Source organism: Poeciliopsis prolifica, unplaced genomic scaffold (assembly GCF_027474105.1).
Source record: "Poeciliopsis prolifica strain line A6 unplaced genomic scaffold, Auburn_PproV2 SCAFFOLD006, whole genome shotgun sequence".
NCBI classification, from domain to species: Eukaryota; Metazoa; Chordata; class Actinopteri; order Cyprinodontiformes; family Poeciliidae; genus Poeciliopsis; species Poeciliopsis prolifica.
Window position 1 is genome coordinate 3,251,265 of NW_026562381.1, and position 22,407 is coordinate 3,273,671.

General features: G+C 37.9%; 1 protein-coding gene across 5 annotated transcripts in view; it reads right to left on the reverse strand.

Moving 5' to 3' along the window:
* LOC129360432 (phospholipid-transporting ATPase IG-like) overlaps positions 1–22,407 on the reverse strand; it is a 48,662-nt gene that overhangs the window by 17,436 nt on the left and 8,819 nt on the right. For all 5 annotated transcript variants that reach the window (XM_055030649.1, XM_055030646.1, XM_055030645.1 and 2 more), the window contains exons 2-5: positions 10,651–10,770; positions 8,310–8,399; positions 1,686–1,766; positions 551–658 (exon numbers count right to left, since the gene is read on the reverse strand). In XM_055030649.1, coding sequence (XP_054886624.1) covers positions 551–658; positions 1,686–1,766; positions 8,310–8,399; positions 10,651–10,770 — 399 coding nt within the window. The remainder of the gene's footprint in view (positions 1–550; positions 659–1,685; positions 1,767–8,309; positions 8,400–10,650; positions 10,771–22,407) is intronic.

Consider the following 22,407-nt stretch of genomic DNA (forward strand, 5'->3'; position numbering starts at 1 on the left):
ATGCACAACGATGATTAATGTAAATAAAACAATAGACTGGATTGGAAATGCAATAGGAATCATAAATGTTGGAAAGAATCATAGATTTCACAGGGATTTAGCAAACTGTAAATATCAGTGACTTTGCATTTCCTGTGCTTAATATTCAGAGGCGTGTAAGTGTGAATGTTTGCAGGCAGTAGACCCATGCTTCATTATTACAAAGAATAGCAGAACATCTAAAATAAATTATTTCCTGGAAGTTTAATTTTAGCTTAGCTTGCTTACTGGAAAAAAAAACAGTAGTGTGACAGCTTGAGACCTGGGTATACCCGCATCTGAAGCCCAAGGTATAAACAATACCAGTTTGTCTTGAAACAAACATATAGGTTGCTTAACAAACAGAGCAAACCCAACTCTTCATATTGACATTAAATGAGAGCGAACAGCAACAGAAGACATATTGATATTGATCATCATCAGCCCTCTCACTTTAACTACTGCTCACTGCAAAAAGATTATTATTTTTATTCCTACTGATCCAAGTTAGGATGTGTGTGGAAAAAGTTACCTTTATTTTAGCACTCATTTTCCGTATCCTCCGGCCATCCTCTAGTACGGACACCCGGTACTCATTCACCTCACGGTCAGCCTTGTGCCGCAGCCAGTCCTCATATCCCTGTGGCAATGAGTCAAAAAAAAACTAAATTGGTTTATCTGCTGAGCAAACAGAAAATGTTAAACTTTCACTGACCCATTAATACCCACGAGACACTAAGAGCTGTGAGATCAATATAAAGTCACAAAATGTGGAAAAAGTGGCGTATGAACACAATTATGACCTCTGAACATGACAAAAGAACAATTTCTGTTAGGTGACTGGTTAATTGCCCAAAATAACTACTAAACAGCAGATCATGAAGATATACTAAGCCAGGTACAAAATAATGCACATTCTGCAGTCAAGCAAGAAATTAAATCTGGTTTATTCTTAAAATACAGTGATGAAAGTACCAGAGATACTGAGAGTAGAAAAAGAGTTCAATCCCTGCCAACACTGATCTCGAGCCAAAATGTGAGATTACAGGGAAAGGTGATGGGAGGAGAAAGTCTGGTTGATTAACATAGAGGAATAATGCCAGGGAGAGAATGAAGAGCGGGAGCAGAAATCACTTCAGTCGCAGTAATAAAGTTGGGCAGACCTCCTTGGAATCTCTCATCAAAACCTGGCTGAAAGTGCTCTGCTAATATGAGTGATTCCCTTTTATTTTTGCAGGGAAGTCCACTCATTATTGTCCATTTCAAAGTCCCAGCAGTGGAGCAACTAAAAAGCTGATCCTAAAACAATGCATCTGACCCTGGGATGTTGCAGCAACAGAGAGGACACTCCCCCTGATAATTTGTATCTTTGTAATAGCCTGGCTCGCTCATTCTTTCTCCCTTTACTCACACGGCCCAGGAGCCCATTTCATCTTCGCCCCAATCACCAGCAAAGCACATTAATACCGAACCCAAGAGAGAATTAGTTGAGTACTTTATACAAAAAAACAATGTGGGAGTTATAAAGACAACAGAATTTAATGTGTTATATGGAGAGTGGGGGGCATAATGCAGCAGAAGACAATGAGAAAATGAGGGCATTGCAATGGAGAGCTAATAACATTTCTGTTATCAGCACTGATCTGCCTCATTAGGCAGAGTATTACCTGTTTGACAGCAGTTACTGTGATGACAAAAAATAACGGTAGGCCACTAGTGACTGGGCTGGTGGGAGTGTCCACTATCACCTGCAGGGAAAGACAAAAAGGAAAACAGCGTGCAATTAAAGCTTTAATTATACATTCCTACTGTGGCGTGTTATTTCTATGGCAGGGACATTATGTGGTGATAGTTGAAAGGATCGGGTTAACCCTCTGAATTCAGGGTGTAATCCATTTCTCTAAGATGCTTACACCATACCACAAATTTAGCCATATGGACAAACATAAGGGAGACATTTATATTTTGGAGGGAAGCAAAATATGTTCTGGGCCAAAGAACTTTTAATCAAGAGAGCCTGGGACAGAGTGCTTAATCTGCAGACATGCCAACACTTTTGTGTCTCTGCCAAGGCATAGTAGAAGGCCAGCAAGGAGCTTTGTCAAATTCCCGTTACCTCGCCCTCCCACCCCCACCGAGCAATGTGGAGGGGAATACAATGTGTGCTTCCACTGAAGCTCTATGCATCTTATGAGTTTTGATCTGGTTATATCCCAACCAACCACTTCAAAAAAACTAAAGTCTAATGAGACAATCAGTTCTATGTACTCATGTGTCCCTATAAACCAACTAATGGATTTACTCTGGCATTCTTGATCCCGCATAATGCAGATTTGCCCCCTACGTCGTGCCACCTAAGTCTCCTTTCTGGTGGAACAGTCGGTTTCATTATGACAGGGAGCACAGACATGGCATACTCAACTAATTTATATTCTGGCAACAACAACTAGAAAGTTTTATGCTTCTGTGTTCCTCACTTGCATGAGCTAACACTGGAGCAACATTTCCAAATCAACAGGAATGCAAAACCACAATAAATACGCAGCAAGAAACCTGTTCACATGCACACGCAAGTAAAAACATTGTCAAGTCCAACAGAAATAACAAATAACTTGGGTATAAATTAATTTGACATACAGTGGTGCCAAATTTATAACAGCAGACCTCTTTGTTCAAAAAGAACTGAAGTAAATACTCATAAGTCATCCAGATGTGGTAGGTATATACAAAAACACTCCAAACTTATAGAAAGCAGTTTGAATGCATGAAAATGATACGCATGTATCTGCTTCAAGTGTCTGAAAGCTGCAAGTTACTGTAATCTGGTGGATTACTGAATTGAGTAACGCATTGTTTCCTCTAATCATTTCAGTTATGCACTGATTAACAAGCTCATACGTCACGTTCTGAAACATTATTGTGTTTAAAGCAGAAGCAAATGAAGCAATCTATACCCCCTTTTGAAATCCAACGTTTCTTCAGACCATTTTTAGCACCACCAAACTAACACAAACAAACAGGAACAACTCAAACAAATCTAAAAGAGTTTGAAAGAGGAGTACATCAAAAACATTTTCAGATGCCGGCTGCTGAAAATGTTCCTTCTTATGAGAAATTTTGTTGCAGCAGGATGAAGCACAGCACCCAAAATGTACAGTTTAAAGGCAGTTCTCCCAAATAATGAATTAATTTATGAATTGATTGCAAGCAATAAATTATCTCTGGCATTTACCAAGAGTAAATGCTTCTGATCTATAATGTTTAGGTCAGTTAAGTGTGGTTTAATGTCTGATGTCGAGAAAAAAGTGGTTATTTCTAGTCTTTTCACACAATATCAGTAAATAGAACTTATATAACAAGATGTGATGTTTTATAAAATAAGCTTCACTGATTCACACACAAAGCATTTTAGACATGCCAACAAACAAGTTTGCAAGACAATAAAGTAACCTAAAGCTTCAACAATGAAAAAATACCCCAATTTTCAATAACCCTTCACAATATTTAAATGTCAAATAAAAGTGGGAACAACCACAATCACAAGAACCAAAAAGAGGATACCGAGACGATGATGCATTCAGAAGGCCACACACAGCTCAGACTGAAGCTAAAGCATGCAAGGCAATCTTTAGACTGCACTTTGCATCTTTTAAAGCTATTTTTAAAGTACAGTACTTTGGTCAGGAGCAATAGTTTATAAATAACCTTTACTTGAACAATCTCGACACTACTTTGGTGCATCTCAAGTGTACAATAAAGGACTAAAAAAAGAAACTGTGGATGGTAGGGACTTTTTTTAGTGTCTGGATGTAAAAGTTAGATCTAAAAGAGTACTTTTATTCTCTTTTCGCAACAAAACTGTGAGAAGCTTGAGTTGACAAGCTTCTCACACTCAAAAGCATCATGAAAGCTTTAATAATTCAAACAGGAACAGAGGAAACAAGGCTGTGGTTGGTTTCCATTACATTCATTTGTTTGTTAATGCATGCAGGTTTTTGATTTAAAGGTTTTCTGCAGAGGGTTGTTCAGTCCTTGTTGTAGGGATAGACAGTCTGAACAAGTTGAAACTAAAAAAAATATCTTAAAGAAAAAGGTCTTGGAAAGAAAGACAATAAAACAAAGATTATTTTTAGTAAATAACACTGTAATGAGTAAACAGGTGTTGTAAGTTGTACATTATCAACAGTTTTCCTTGATGAGCTGGGCAGTAAAGCTAGAGCTAATAATCCTCAAGGTTGAATTTAAAGTCTGGACAATAATGAACAGCAATGGAGCCGAGTTGCTGCCACATTGTTGCTTACTGTTGAAATTAGGTTTCGCTTCCTTAAATCTCTCTTAACGACCTAAAATTCAGATACATAAATATCTGTGTATTTGAGGTAGAAGAAGTAATAAAGTACATGAGAAATGCTCCTTTTCAAGTTTCAAAGTATTATTAAAAAGTAAGCTTTTCCATTGTTGAACCATCTAACATGCAGAATGCCTTGCTCAATTTAACCCGGCCTGGCTTTCAGGCAGGTGTTTTAATTTAACAGCAGAATTTAACTGCAGTAATATGGAAAAACACTTTGCATTTAAAATAGCTTAATGGTGACGACCGTCACCACTCATGAGTGGATAATTCAATCCATTCATTGGTGTAATCAATTTTCCAAAAAATTGTTGTTCTTATTAGTTTTCACTGAACTCCAAAGATGAACAATGCATACTGTGATTTTCTGACTGTATTTTTGTAGCATTTTATAACTGTGTTCAGTGAAGAAATTATCGTTACACAACAAATGTTTAGTTATGTTTTTAACAAGTTTTGAATGAGTGGTGATGGTGACTGATGATAAAAAAAAATGTAAATTAATATGGAGTTGTCTAAACAGAAAATCCTGTGTTTGAGCTGTAATTGAATACAGTAGATGGAGGAACTCGTCTACACTTTCACTGGCTTGTTCATTATGCCAAGTATGTTTACATTTCATTTGAAGTGAGACAACTGCATGTGTTACTGCTGTGGGTAAAGAAAGACAAAGCTTTAGTTCAGTACACCTTTCTTTCTCCACACATTATCTTCCAAGATTGAGACATTGGCAGAACAGGTCAAGGAGGGAAACCCAGTTCTCTCCCTATTGACACTCCAGTCCATTCCGGGGGATCATAAGGCATTCACAGGTCAGAACAGGCTGTCCCTACAGTGGGTCTGCACCAATGAGTCCTGATAGGACATGTCTGGAAATCCTGATCAGATCGCCGAATAACCTCATCCAGTTTATTTAAATGAAGAGGAACAGCAGTTCTGCCCCAATAAGGAAAAAGATAAATCCACCTTACAGAAAAAAGTCAATTTCAGCCATTTGTATCCGGTATCTTGTTCTTTTGATATCTCAAGGAGGAAGGCGGAGCGCAAACATATCACTACATCAAGATGTTGTGCCATTTTCCATGTCACTGAGAAATTGTAATGCCAAACAAGAGCCCTTAAACTCTGGCTTAATTATTCCTGTTGAGTTCTGGTTTCACTCCAAGTTGCTACCTTTTAAAAATAAAATTGCACAATGGGTCTTGGAGTTTTACGTTAGACTTCCCCATCAAAATTTGCCCTCCATGATTAGAATTATAAAGAAATTGAGTTTGTATGTCTGTATTTTAGACCACAATGCAGGATTTATAACAATTAAAATGTACAAGGCTAAAACCTTCATTGTTGCACAAGGCTTGGTGAATTCCACAAAAATCTAAAAGTTTCGAGCATCATGGTTTCTTTCAAAGTTAACTTGGGCTGCAACAATCAACTGATAGGTGTGAAAACTATCACTCTGCTCTGTGTCAAACAATCCAAACCCTTTGATAAACCTTTTCACCAATTCTGGCGCTGCATCAAGAACTACTGAAGTAAAGGACAGCCAAACGTCCAAAGAAGACATGTACTATTCCTCTTCACCAAATATAAATAAAAATGGAGTGGGGTCAGATTTTAATGGTTGTTAGGATTTCTCTTTTATCTTTGGTAAAAGACCACGAGCCATTTCTTCCATCAGCACAAAACTAGCTTTTGTTTAGGTTATATTTACCCAGAATGGACTGCGCTGCAGTTCACATCCTGCTTTTGGAGCAGAGTCCGGTCCACTTGTCATTCTCATATGCATTCAAACCGCACCAGATTTCACTTCAACCAAACTGAGACAGAGGCTTTTAGGTGAACCAGAGTGTGATTGCACTTTCACATCTCCTCAAACAATCCGGACTTACTACGTAAACAAACTAAATTTGAATTGAAGCGGATGAAACGGGGCTAGTTTAAATGCACTCTACGAAAACTAAAATCTACACAAGTCTTTCAAATAGATCCTTAGGCCACACAGTCCTCAGTCGTCAAAAACGTTACGCACATCATGTTTCCTGCACAAAAAACACTTTCAGTTCTCCCACCACCTTTCTCCAATGCACCAAATGCAATGCCAGAAAATATATAAATAAGTAAAGTAAAACTCTGCAGTATGAGTGAACTGTGTACTCCTGCTGATATGCGGGTGTGATTTCAGAGCAGCAGAGCACAGCAGCACTTCATCTGATGCAGGAAATGTGTCAGGGTGAGCAACAGACAGCAGGTCTCCGGGGTCCCCATTTCTGTGCCGTGGGTCTTGATGTCCTCCTACCCCGGCACCCCCCGTTCCCTCCCGCTCTCCCGTTCTCATTTGCAGTTTCTGTCTCTCACAGTGCTCTATTCCTGTTCGACTGAACTCTCAGGCAAAGACACTCAGGGGCTATTTATAGAAGAGTGGTGCTTTTTTATCAGCCAGTGTCTATTTGTGTCGCTGTGAAGTACAGAGGGCTCCCTGGCTGCTGACGTCAGCAGTGCAGCGCTGCAGAGACATGGGGGGCTATGTGGGATAGAGACTGAAAAAGAACGACGGCAGCCCTGAAAAAAAAAGGGCATACAAAAGGTTGATGGAATGGAGTCGGGGGTTGGATGGCATTAATGTTAGGGTATTTGCATTACAGTCTCTCTCAGGGGATGTGAGACGGTTTATTTCTGTCAAAAAAAATTTAAGTGCGAATCAGCGGCACGACGTGTGTACCTGTTCCTCTCTGTCTAAAATCCCGGTGAAACAGAACCGAGGGCTCACCATAAGGAGCTTCCTGCAAATGACAGCTTTAGCAAAGAAGTGCCGATCATGCTTCAATAAACGCCGTTAACAATCCGGGGACACCCACTGACTCATATTTCCAGGGGGAAAAAAAGCAGAAATGTTCCTCCACTAATATTCTACATGTGGCAACATGCAACTGAAGAAAGCATTTACACACAGACATGTTGAGCACCCTTTACACCTGCTTTTTTTCCCACGAATTCGCCTGGGGAAAAAAAACAACTGCTTCAGATAAATTTGAAGCAAACTGACAAACTGAAAAGCATAAATCCAGAGGTGTTAAAGATGTTCAAAGGGTTGGGAGAATCTTTAATTATTTGGCTCAATTTAAGATAGTGAGAAATGTCAAAAACAGAATGATGATCTGCCTCTTTTGGCTACAGACCTGGACTGAAAGGAGCTGTCAGTTTCAGCACATTTATTCAGTATGACACCTGAAAAAGAAGATCCAGCTCCATGAGCAAGCCCAAATGAGAACCTGTCTACCTGTCCTTATAAAAGGAACCTGAACCGTCCTTTTGTTCAGGGATCAAGTGGGATCCCTTAAAGTTCTGATCCCACTTTAAGGGATCAGAAAAAAGACACTACAACTAACAAAGGAACAAAGGCAGATGCACTTCAGTTCTTGATACCACACAAGAGGAGAACAATAACAACTACACAAATAGATTCTTAGGTTAAAAGTTATTCAGAAACTGTTGTCACTAAAACTTCTAAATCAGAAGTTGCAACAGAATACCACCTGCAGGTAAGCGAATATATTTATAGATAGTAAACAGATTTTTATTTTCATTTTTCATTTGGCTCTCATATTAATATTTACTAAGAGCATTTACTTCTTGACACATATTTCTCTTAAAACACAAGACGTCAAAAATATCCAAGGTTAAACATACGTGCTGAATAGAAACATTTGTGTTTCTGAACCATTACAGAAGTACACATTTCACACATCTTGTAAAAGTAGGTGTTAGTGTTTATAGTTGCAACAACCTGATACTGCTTCACACCACTTCCTTGTGTAAATATACATTCTGCACCACAACTACAGTGTAACAGGATTCACTGAGTCCTTAAAGGCACAGAGTCACCCAGACACACACATGCAGTATGAAACCTTTTCATTGGTCACTGAAAGTTTGAACTTACCTGTACCAGGAAGATGATAAGGAAGTAAAAATTGGCAATTCTTCGAAATTGTTCAAACAGGTTCTTTGGTAGAAAATTCCAAACTGTATACTGCAAAAGAAAAACATAAATGCAAGTCAGATATTTTACTTATTGATTTAATTTTTTTAGTGTTTTTATTTCATATAGCTAAAATTTCAGCAGAATATTTGAACAGACTTAATTTGGTAAAAGAAAAACCAGCAAAGGAAAGTGACATTCAAAACATTGTGTGGTTATAAACCCTCTTGATGTAGTCATCAAGAAAATAAGACTCCCAAATAATATTCAGTTTTTAATTAAGAAATGTTGATATATAGATGTGTCTTATTTTTATTCATCTCTGGAAAAGAAAGAAAAGAAAATGTAATTGCAGAAATAAACAAAATATAAAATCTATTAGGACTGAAGGTTTGCCACACTCTTCACTTTCAGCTGTGTTGATGTTTTAAGGATCTCTTGCATGTAAAGCCTCTTCGTAACGACACACAGCTTCTCATTAAGATCAAACCTATTTCTCAGTCAGTAAAAAGTGTTACCAAAACAAACTAGAGAACTCCCAGCTATAAGAAAAATCAGCTTTTAGGAAAAAGAGTGATAAATGGAGAACAAAGGTGGGGTGCACCAAAGCTTCATGTCAGGGTTTTTCATGATTCTTTCTGCACTGAATTTCAACATTACAGGTACAGAGAACAGAACAGATCAGAACACATACTTCTGGCATGCAACCTGCCTTTAATGCCAAAGACATGCTCACAGAGGCATCGGCACTATGCCAAGGCAAGTCTGTCAGACATATCGTGGGAAACAATAAAAGCAATAAAAAGTTTGTCTAAGGTTTTTAATTGTGTTTTTAGCTGCTCTATGTGCTATATTTAAACTTTTAGCATTACTTTTAAACAACTTTGGCTCTGTAAAAGACATAACTGCAAAGCAGTGACATTTGAAATGATAAATTTCCATACATCTATGTATACGTTTCTTGTATGGGAGTCAGAGAAATAATTAGCTTTAGTCACTAGCTGGCCAAACAAAGACCTAGAAGGACATCACTGATTTTGATTTCTGATTTATGTCTTTTACTCTTCGATGTGGAGCGAACCACAGCATCAAGTTGTTTTTGCTCCTGTTTAAGTGGCCATGACCACTGATACCACTGGCCATAAAGAAACACATTTTATCTGCTTGACTTTCTGTGAACAAGTCTCAACAAGAAGCAACTGATCTGCAAAACAATGTAACACAAATGCTAACACATGCCTGCAAATACATCTACAACACACTTGCACAGAAACAACACGGAGGCACTGATTATATAGGAAAAAGTCTGCTTGGGGAGTGTTGGAATGCAGTGGCAGCAGAATGGCCCATCTCATTTTGCGAGAGAGAAAAGAGAGTAAAAGTAATGAGAAAAAAGGGGGGTTGGCAGCAGTGGGTGGGGGCTGAGTGTGGTGGTGCAGAAGCAAAAGCAAAAGAGGAAACGCATGTTTTGGTCACTGCAGAGTGCAAAACTAAAAAGATGATGGAGTGCAGAGGAAGCGGTGAACATAAACACTACAGCCGGAGTAATTAAAGGCCGTTTATCTTGACTTGCTGGCAGGAGCCAATTGATTGGCCCCTGTACACTGAAACCGTCTGCACCACCATAAATCCCATGACTGTCTCTCTCACGCAGACTTCTCCACCTCCCCATCCCTGTCACTGATGATGCTACAGAGCCAGTCAGCGATACCAGTCTAAGCTTGCTGTTGATACAGTAAAGGTAGAATATAGGTGGGTGGAGTCTAAGTATGTGGGAAAACAACCAATTTCCCACACTTCCAGTTCATTATAAGCATTGGAAATTGTGAAATTTTGTATTTCACTGCCAGTCAGTGCCCCCTTGACAGACAAATGATCCCCCTTGGTTGGGAGCAAAGACAACTGTGAGAACGATGAAAGATGGAGAGAGATGGAGGCGGAACACAGTCATGGGAATGCCTTAAGTTGGGTAAAGCACAATTCACAGTCAAGTACAGGAGAAAATAAATATGCTTGGTCTTGCAATGGCACTAAATGTCTTGAGCAACTTGAACAAGTCATTATAATTCACGTAGCATGGTAAAGAAGAGTCAGTTGTGGTGGAAAACAGGTTAAAAAATCTGTTAACCAGTGTATTATAATCTAAACGTACTACCTCCTAATGTGACTTTGAGCTGACAGTATTCTTTGCATCATAAAGGATCTTTGGCGCATTCAAACTAGAGCTATTTTCACGAAGGATCGGCTCTTGTAAGGTGAATGTTAATGCTAGTTCTGAGCAGGGCCAAAGTGTGTTTCTTACCTTAGAGGACACAATCTTGTTATCGCAAAACTTGGGCGGGATATAAGCCTCATTGGGGGGACAGGACTTATGGCCAACGTAGATCGTCCTGCTGTGAACTCGTCCCTCATCACCACCAAACTACAGGTAAAAGTAGGGGATACAGGGGAGGAGAGGAAAAGAAGCAAAACAGAAGAGAAGACATATTTATAATTGATAAGTTTAGGTACTGAATAAGCAATGTGAATAACAAAGTTCAGCTTGCTTGAAAAAAGTTACAGAATTGAGAAGTGCTTAACTTATTTTGAAAGCACTCTATTGGAAATCAGTTTGACACAAGCCAGGGGAGTATGACAAAGGACAGTGGGCCAAAAATACAATTTGTATGGGTGTTTAATTTATTTTCTCCCAACTGGTGACTTATCAATGCAAAGAGATATTAAACTGAGGAAGCCAGGCAAAACAATACTGCTTAGATGTATGAGTAGAGTTTCTTTTTCATGACGCAGCACATTTTATATTTCCATGATGCATGGATACGCTAACCTATCGACCTTTCAAAAAGTCCTTTAGGAGCTCCAAACATGCCATGCTCTCCACAGAAATAATTTACTGTTTTGATTGATTGATTACCAAAGCAAAGTGACCAGTATCCAGCTCTTACTACTGGCAGAAATGATTTATATATCTCACGTAATTGTTTTTTTGTTTTTTTTAAATGGCAGCATCAGATGTAATGACTTATTGCAGGAACAAGCTTAGTCATGTGCAATTTTAATTTAATTTCTATTTAATGGAAACACAGCAATTGTTACATTTGTGGGGGTTTTCAATATTAGTAGAATTTAGACAAAGATTTGCACACATTTTCAATGGAAACACAGCTTCTCTTACAGATAACACAATGAGCAGGATGTTTGACTTTGCTTGTACTTAAAAGCACACAGTGTATTTCAGCAACCAATATAAACTCAGTGACATCTTACAAAGTACAGGGGAAATCCATAAAACAGAAGTCACACCTAGCGCTTATTTCAGTGCAATATATTATTCATCACACCCTTTTGCAATATGCCTCCATGTTTTGCAAGCACACAGTTCTAGGTTGAAAACAAAGACAAAGTGAGCTTGAAAGAGGGCTTTATGTTTTCGTGTTTATCACATAACTTTGATCTAATGGTAGCCTGTGGTAACCTTCCAAGATTTTGGTGTATTATGCAAGTCTCAAAGCAAAAACAAGTTACATAAGCAGCCTCAAAAGAACATGAAAATTCTAATGAATCAAAGGAATCAATTCTTCTTTGTTAATCTGTAACCAAGCATAAGTTCTTAACTGCAAGAGAAAAGATCTGATTAGTTTCTAGCCATTAAATTAGCAATTCTGGGGAAACAAAGACAATTTACTGTAACTGCAGAGGAAATGGTGAATCTGCATCCTAATTCACAAATGAAAGCAGAGGGTCAAGTGTCGAGTATTTATCATTATTACACCATTTAACACAGAAAGGCAGCAGAATTAAACAAGTTTAGAAGCAAGGATTGAAATGTGATAAAGGTAAATGTGAAACAACATTTGAATAATGGGCACTTCGAGTCGTTAACTGTATTTGACTTTTGGAAGTCAGTAACAACCTGAGTTCGTTCCTCAGGTGACAGGTGAATTTAACTAGATGTTTATTTGCATACAGGCATGAACATTAAATGTGATTACAACCAACACAGGTGGCATTTAGCTTTTTATTGTCAAGGTCAGGGCTTAATCCATACTTTGGTAACATAATTGTGTTTGGTAAATAATAAATATAATCTTTTTTTATTCAGATTGTCCTTTCTAATCACTAAAACATAAAATGAATGAATGAAATGAGCTTTGGGATTTCTCACACAGGTAGTAGTGGGAATAACAAAAACTGCCACATTAATGCATTAAAACATATGCACAGCTCTGCAAAAATGTTTTATTGAACACAAAACCATATATTCAAATAGTTTGCATTTACTTTATCGCCTTTATATCTTTGCCTTTTGATAGCTTTAAGAAAGCGTCACAGTCAGAGGATAAAAGACAATCTCAAATAAAACAACATTTCAATAAACTTTTTCACAAATTATAAAAGAAAAGTGAAAAAAACGGTGTATTTTTTGCTTGTGAGCATATTGCTCCAGTGAAATGTAATCTGCTTAGACTGGGATCCACATTGTAACTCCTTCACTGACAAGTTGGAAAAAAAAAAACATTAAAATTAATGGGAGTGCACTTTCAGAAGACTTGTCATGTTTAGAATAAAAACTAAAGATGAAAGAATAAATTTAAATGGTAATTACTCAAACACATCCACTGTTGTGAAGGACTGAATCACTTTCAGCAGGATTAGCTTATTCATGCTGCAAACAATGTCCTTCTGTTCAACTCTGACAGTCAAAACATTATCCAAGTAGCTGCCACTCACATTTCTTAAATAATGATATCACTTCCAGCACAAGCTGTACTGTACAGCAACTTTTGTGTTTGAATTATCATTATTATTCTACTGGCAGGGGATCTGCAGCATGTGGGGTGAGAGGACAGATTACCATGAACATCTGATCCTGGACAAACGCCAGAGAAGGTGCGAATGGCGGCCACCTGGACTGCAGGCTGCACAAAGGCTGTTTCTGACATGAGGTTACATTAAAAAATATCCTCAAACACTTGGAAGAATAATTCATACACAATAAGGACACTGCCAATATGACCTCCACTAAAACAATTACTTAATTTTAATTCTAAGCCAAACAACATCAAATAAATCCAAATTAGTAAAGCTCATTTTAAGACAATTCCTCCTTTTTCTACAGATCAGGCTGGAGAAGAGAGCCAATATGGTTGCATAATGCAGCCATGTTCACACCTCAGTATGGATGTCAAGATTAACGTCCAACTAAGTATACTGTCGCTCCTTCAGCAGGACCGGATGGACCTGGCTGCCAGAAAAGAGGGAAGGAAAGAAGAAGTGTGAGGAAAAAAAGAAAATGTAACAAGATCTGACAACTCATGCATAACCAGCTTTGCTATGCAAAACGGCAACCAAGACCAGCTATACGGCTCACAGCTGATCCACTGATTGACTGGACTCGGATTTTATGAACTTTTGAATTTCTAGGGCTCATTAAGGGATGCACTGATATAATAAATATGGGCAGAGTGCTGTAACTAATATTAATAATGCTTTTATGGTTAACTGACATTTACCAGTAGTCTTCCTAACCTTTCCGCATCATTTCGACACACCCCCAATCCTGTAGCGCATCATCAAAACACAAACCACAACAAAGCAAAACAAATATTAGTTGTTATTATCAGCCCTGTTTAGCTTATGGGACCAAAATAGGGTGTAAAATGTCGGCTTTTACTAATATACAGCCTGTATCTCTACTTTTAGGGTGTTTTCACACCCTAAGACAGTCAGGTAGACTCGGTTAGATTGGGTAACAAAGTTGTGGGTGCCCAATCCAACCACTTGTTACAGTTTCAGGTAGTGCGGTTCACTTTCTCGCTACATTAAGTCAAAAGAACCAAGCCTTTGAAAAGTCTGTCCCCCCCTTGTTTTATTTGAGATTGCACCAACAACCAGTTGGTGCAATCTCAATAAGATGAAGACTACTGAAGAAGACACTCAGAGCAACTTCCTTCTTCACAAAATGTAAGATGAAGAGGCATCAGATTTAAGTGGTTGTAGGATTTCTTCTGTCTTTAGCAAGAAACGAAAAACCTTTTGTCCTGCTAGGGCTAAACCAGAATTTTTGTTGTGCTGATATTTACCCAGAATCCTTTGCATTATAGTTCACTTCCTGCTTTTGGAGCAGTTTAAAGTCGGCCTGCATTATGCATTCGAAATGCACCAGAGTTCACTTTAACTGAACCAAGACCTAGGTTTATAGGTGGACCTGAGGTTTTCTGGTCCGCATCAAAGTTGGATGCAGATCACTCTAAAGGAACCAAACTTTCAAAGCAAATATAATAGAGTTCACTAAAAGCTGACCAAACAGGACTGGAGTGTATGCATCCATAAGTTAATATAGCTACTAATAAAAGCCTAGAGAAGAATTCATCATTCACTGGGATATGATCTCCAAGCTTAAGCCTACAGTTTCAACTGTACTGCAGACTTACAGGTCAGGAAGCCAAAATCGGTAATTGGCTGGCCTTTACAAGTTTCAATTAGTCCTTAACACCTAACACTAAAAACCAAATAGAGCAAAAGCCATGCTAATGTGCTCTTGTTCTGAAGTTAAGAGTCTATCTAGTAGAGAGACTGCATTTAAGTGGATTGGGTCAGCTCCAGAGATGTACAACAACCTCCAGATACCCCCCATCTCCATTCTCCTTCAAAAAAAAAAAGATTTGGGTAGCAACCAACTGATGCTGAAAGCAGAAGAAAACGAGGTAGTACTTGTTGCAGTAGGCCGTTAGCGTTATGAGAAGAACCTTTCAACAGACATGTATTCAGTGGTGCATTAACTGTGAAATATAATGAAGGTCAAATGACAGGCCACACTTCATTTTTAAGCAAATACGTGAATCCAATACACATGTGAACACAAACTAGCTGAGAGACAAACATGAAATGCTAATGTAAGGGGAAAAGCTGCACTACTTTCTTCATATTTGCTTCATCGTCAAAGGTCAAACAGAGCCACTCGAAGCCAATGACATTAGCAAGTAAGAAAAAGAGTCAGCTGTCAGTATGTCAATATCAGACTGTAGATTCATTCTTAATGAAACAGCATCAGCATAGATCAATAAAGCAAGCATGAGCCAGAAAAATGGTGCATTAGAAAATTGACTGAGGTTGAAACTTTACATTGAGTTATGCTCTAAATTGAATTATGAACACATTGTGAAATGAGCAGGGAGCAAAGGGAAGAAGGAAAGATGCTCCACAGAGAGCTGGGAGAAAGCAAAGCTGCTCTGAGCTACTGCCAAACTCCTGGTGATGACTCCGGTCTGATGACACTGCGTCCTGTCGCACCATCTCTCTTTTTTCCCCTCACAATACCCATTCATTCAGTTACCAACCAATAACCGAGGGGAAAATGTCAAAGCTTTCACTGTTTAATTATCCATAACATGTGCAACTTTGATTAGGATTTATTAAATTCATTAACACGCCATCGGCTGACCTGCTCATGCATCCAAAAAAACAAAAATTACTGATGATAGATTACAGCAATTTATTGGGAAAACCTGATTTATGTGAAGATTTATATTATATTAAGGCAGTCAACAAAAAACCAGTGGTCCTAATAAACAGCATACTGTAGATTAACTACCACTGGTCAATTTTATCTCTGCATACATATCAAAATTAAATCTATATTTATTTTCCCACCATGTCACAACACAATTTACTGGCACATTTTGCACACCTTCTACATGATAGTTACAAACAGCTAAAGAGCACTGGAATAAAAACATCTAAATAATTTCAGAAACTTAATGACTGGAATAAAGTTCAATATGCAAACCTCAATCATATTAAACTGAAAATATTGTTGAACACTAACAGAGGCTTCCTAATTTCCCCGATTGGAAAAGAGTTGTCTAAGAAAAAAGAAATATGAGCATCACTACTTAATATTAGTTATAGATCCCACAAACTATTTGCTGGCCTGGGAGAAGAAGAAAAAACAGCCAAAGATAAAAGGATATTAAACCAATAAGTCTCAGTCCCTTTAGTCTCAACCTACAATCTCTTGAATGTTCATGTATGACTCCCTGAAGCTGGGAGTTTTTTTGATTCAATCTAGTTAATGTAGGAGATCTATAAATTTGATATCCGAGTCCCAAAATCTCCCCTGAGAAAGTTTAAGCACTCCTGTGCGATCTTAACAAACCAACCAACACAAGCGCAAAACACTGCATCTTATTGTCGCAGTTGTCATGTAAAGATGCACACAATTTGGTAATTACGGTCTTCAATTTGGCAGAAAACATTTTATTATGCTTTTTATAATTTGCATGTTTAATGTTTTGCTGAATGTCAAGATTTACATGGATTTGGCTCCTTCAGTTTACATGTTCTGGTTTAAAATTGACACAAAGATGTGCAGATGGAAAACAAGCTTAGTAGCAACAAGTGTGACAGTGGTATATCATCATTTAATCTGACACTTATAGATTTGCGGCCAACCAAAAATTGATTTTCGCAGCATTTTCTGACGAAAGTGCTGAATCAAATTGAAAATTGTAAGCCCAGAAGAATAGAATGGACCCAATTTTGCTCTCATCAGTCTTCTTTTGTGGTTTTGCAGTCGTGTGTTAAGGAAAAAAAAAAAACAGGCTTCAACAAAGTACAGAACCTACGCCATTAAGCGTCAAAGAAAACCACTCAGAAAAAAAAAACTACTTCAACACATTGAATTAGGAGGGAGCAGTGTAACGAACAGTCTGCACGGATAAACCCTCTTTATTCCCTGCACATGTACTTACAACACTGCAATGAGATGAGTCATTAATTATTAGGTCATGTTGCCATAGGAGCTTAGAATCTGTGCCATTCAATTCTATGCTAATATGAACCAGGCTGATAACGGATAAAAGGTGAGAGTAAATGACCGAGATCTTTTATGGTATACAATATCTGCTCCAGCTGCTCCAGGCTTTTTCATGATGATGCTCTCAGTTCGAGAGGATTTCTAACAGGTCAACTCTATCTGCTATTCAATGTGGCATGAGACAGTAATTTTTTAATCTTGTTGAACAGGAGGGACGTTTCACAAGGCAACGCCGATCTTTGATGCTGGATATAAAATGCAGGTAAATGTTTAATGGCGAGAAATTAAAAAATAAAAATGGGATCAAAGGTCCCAAAAATTTTGTTTTTATTCACAGGGAATTGTGCATTGTTTGGAGTCAGAGTACTGATGAATATTGCAGTCTTCCTTTGTTTCTCCCTAATGATCACTTCTTATTACTTTTAACTGTGGCTAAGTCATATGATAATATAACGAAGAGTGTGCTGACAAAATGCCTAATGAAATTTTCTGATTCTGCTCTGTGCTATTTCCACGCTCTTGTGAAGATGCATCACTTCTATTTCCTTCCTTTCACTGGATCTTCATATCAGTTTACGTGAAAAGTAGGTCAACGACAAACATTAAGACACACAAAGGTTTTTAAATTTACAGATTCAAAACTACAAAAGTTTCCATTATGCTGTTCCTACAATGAAAAGTCCTTTTCATGAGATGTCATAGAAAACGAGTTTTCTTCAGGTGACCCTCCCACACCTATTGCTGCAAACTGCAAGTGAACTGGCAGTAAGCAGACTTTATCAAATTTCGTTTGCTGTACAAGATATACTTAGGTAGTCAAAACATACCAACTTCAAACATTTCTGATTTGAGAAAACTAGCTTGCAGGGCATTTAGCCCAATTACTTAACTCATAAATTTCTTTATTTTGATCAAGTATGCAATATAAATATGTATGTTACGTAAAGAACACCATGACAAAAAAGTGCAATATTTTGTGCAAGAACAATGCAAGATTCCCAATTAAGAAGCTGTTGTTCCATAACTTACCTACCTTTAAGAATAAAAAAGTAATAAATGTTATAGTTTAAGAACTAAGCACAAATGTAACTAACAATGTTAAGTTATTTAGCTGTTTTCAGAGTAGTATTTGATTAACAGCGATTAGATGATGTTATGGATTTTGTCTACTTACCATGCGGTACTTGAATGGATGTTTTTCACTTTTTAAATTCAAAATAGTTTTTCAGTTAGTTTGATGGTATGGTAAAAAAGAAGGATTTTCAAAATTTCAACTGTCAAATTTTCATTTTTTTCCTAAATGTGATGCACTTTTGTCACATTGACGCACCAAATCATAAGTTTATTTACTAAAATAACTTGATTTATATTGGACCTCAGCAGGAACAGATTACATCTATTGTCTGGAGACAATCAAAAGTGAAAAAAGGAACTGCTGACAAAGACAGGAAGCATGAACAATAGCTCCATTATTCACCTGTAAATCGATCAAACAGTTAAGGCAGTCCTCTTCATATTTGACATTTGGAAAAAGGCTCAAAACTTTTTAAAAGTCCTATTATGCAAAAGATCTTCAAATAATACACAGTGACAGATGGTAAAAACAGTTATGATACATAAATATAATTTAATGGTATTACAAAAAGGATCAACGTCAATAAAACACCAAATATGAGATTTATAGTGCTACTATAACAATGTTTACCTTCATTCTGGATTCACCAACACCTGATCAGTGTATAAAAGCCACATATCAAAGCCAGCAATCCCTGCCGTCTGCTGTCTGCACACAGTGATGAATAACCTCACAGAGGAGCGACGGTCCAGCTTGAACTGAGAGCTGATCCGAAGGAGCTGTTGTGGATAGGCAAAGGCTCATTGTTCTTCTAGCATCTCTACAGCAGCACAAAACACAAAGTGTACAGTACCATGGGCTGGTACTGGCCTACATTAGAATATGTCCCTCGACAATGTGGAGGAGGGGAACTCATCGAGACTTCACACTGCAACTTGCTTGCTCAATCATTTGGCTGCCTCGAAATGCCACAGATATGTCGTAAATTATTTCTGCCGCACCTCGAGTTAGAAAGAAGTTTTGAAGAGTCAGATGACTACATGGTACAACCAACGGCAACAAGTGGAAATATGCACAACTTTAAGCTACAGTTGAAGCCAGAAGTTTACATACACCGAGAAAAAAAAAAACAGACATGCCATTTTATTCCTCTGTCTGAATTCGGTCAGGTACAATTAACAAGATTATTTCTATTTTCTAAATACCACAATAATAAAAGAGAGAGATCAGTCGTTTACATAAAGAATAATTAATATGTCTTTAAATAATGAAAGAAATTCTAGATGATCTTATGGCTTTGGAAACTTCTGATAGGTTAAATTACACATTGAGTAAAGTGGAGACACACCAATGTATTCCAACTAGATTTGTCAAAAATAATATTTCAACACAACTGAAACAATAATTTGCATTAAAATTAATACAAACTTTGCCCAAATGGTCACATTTCCTCCAACAACAAACATTCACCTACTGCGGTACGAATTAATTCAGAAAAATGTTAAATCGGCTGACAGCTCAGTCAGTTTCTACTTACTGAATCAACTACACAAACCAGTGCAACCTACCCTGGTGCTCTAGTTGATCTCTAAAAATATGCTTTCCATGAGGCAAGTCCATGTTTCTTTCAAAGTTCAATTCATTTATAAAATAACTTCCATAATATCTGTTGAGAGGGAGAAGATTATTGTTACTGAATTGCTGATTGCAGCTGAAAGAAACTCCGATCACGCTGGCATCTCAATAAAAAGACTCTAAATTGAAGGAAAAGTATTTTGAAATGTTCTTGCAGTTTTGAAATGCCGACATTTTAAAACCTTGATTTACCTTCACAGCAATATCCATACTTATACATGTTTCAAACTTTATTCACATGCAAGTTCAGAGATTTGTTATCCCAAAAAGTCCTACATGAATAGCTTTCACAGGCTATTTTCTAGAAACTCCAAACATGTTGTTTTAAGGTCATGAAAAATTAGACAACTTTACGCTGCAGCCTAGTAACACTTATCTATAATTAAAGAGAGTTTAAAGCGGTGTCGTCTTAAATGGAGTATGGCATTTCCAGGCAAGTGGACACAGTTTCTTCCCTCCATTTGTGTGTGTATGGGATAAACTCTGGCACTTAGACAAAGGTGCTTGATCTGGCCGCTGTTTTCATGTGGAGCCTGGGTTGAAACTTAACTTAACTGCACACTACAATAGCTTTCTCCTCCCACCGGTGGCTGGCATGGAGCCATGCAATACCAACAAGAAGGCAATTACAGTACATCCCACTGCTGACGTGCTTTAAAAATCTCCATCTCAGCTACAGCACTACTGATGACATTATCTTTAATAACGGGCTGTGCTACACTAGCTGTAATTGCTATTCAATTAATTATCCTTGGACACCACTTTGGAGGGCAACAAGACTATTGACAAAAATCAATGTGGCTTTTTTTTCCTTTCAATACTAAGGGTATGTGGTCGATTTTGGTCTTCTCAGCAAGAGTTTCCTCCAAAAAAAGTGTGACATCAAAAAATGAAATTTTTCGCTGTGACCAAGCTACAGTCCATGCTTGGCTGGGAATATATTGTATGGCTGTATAATTATATCGATTCTACGATATTTATTGCTTTTTTTCTGCCTTGGGAAGGCATCGATTTTTCATCCGCGGGTATCGATAAGTTAAACCATAGAGGTCCACAGGCTTGTACCATCTTTTTAACATGTCTGGTTTGTGACGACGTAGAAAGAAAGACCCTGCCTCCCTCAGTCTCACTTTCAACTTGTGCTTAAAGTGCACATTATAAACTACACATCAGTTTTTAAATTGTGTTAATAGGCCAAGTAAAACCGGAGTTATGCTAAAACAAGCAAACCATATTTTTCCGAATGTCAGACAAATGTCAAAAACCGGCTTTTCCGGTTATGTGAAAAGCTTCCAAATGTAAAAAAAACGATGACGATGGCAGATAGATCATTCTTATTAGCAACTGACAAAGAGTATGAGAGACTGAGTACGATGAGATCCTGGCAGTTTGAGAGGCAGATACTCAGAGATTCAAGCAGGGGAATAGCGGCGCTGCGCAGCTGCAAGGAGTCGATCACTGGGGACGAGGCAGAGCAGCTAGTAGTAAACAGCTTACAGCCACAGCTAACTCCAGGAGCCAGGTATGAAAGCCTTTTTCCTATAGTCCAAAAGATTAGTTTTATTCCAAAATGCAGCCATAGTATGTCCAAAAACAGAAGTGCAATCATTTGCATATCGAGAGTCTAAAGAGGCTGATAATCTCGCCACTCAGCTCCTGGATCACAGTTGAAACTTTGAGTTTTATGCCAAATCCACATAAATTAAATGACAGAAACTAATTTTCCCACTGCAACTGTTAGACTCTGTCCAATCAGAGTCAGGTATTGTATAGTCTGCTTTTAATCAGTTTTCATATCCAAATCTATGAAACACAAAATGTCACTAAAATCACTCACTCTGTCATTCTAAAATATTTCAGAAAATCGTAAAAGTGCATTGAATCATATTGTTTGCCAAATATTGTGACATATATCGTGATCAGAATATCGGATTATTGTATCGCTACAACCCTACTATTTTTCAGAGATAAACAGTGCAACATACACCGGGTGATTTTTTAAAAAGAAACATCTCAGTGTTCTCCATTCTTAAATCCAGACAATGTCTTCATTAGATTGTTTCATCACTAGAATGACGAAACGTCACAGTTGTTGACACCTCTATCCCATTTCAACATCCTGAGATGGTAAGAGAAATAGCTGCACACAGTCCAAACACACACAGCTCAAAATTCTCTTCACATCTCACTGCGAACCCTCCGACTAACGCTGAGGCTGGAGTCGGCAAAAGGGAATCTCTGGACGACTGTTTATACATATATGTATGATTTGGAGGACTTCTAAGTGCTACGAGTTTGAAGAAAATACAGACTGAGAAAAGGGTGGAGCAATGTGAGGGGAATTCAAAATAAATGAACTTAGCTGAATTATTTAGAGGTACAAACTGAGAATTCAATCTGGCTTCTGGTTGGAAGTAGAAACTGCCACAAAAATCCATCTTTGGTCACTTAACCAGAACTGCCCCACTCCTATGTTATTCACATATGAAAAAGTCTGTCCATTAGGCAGAAAAAGTGACAGAAGAGGTGCA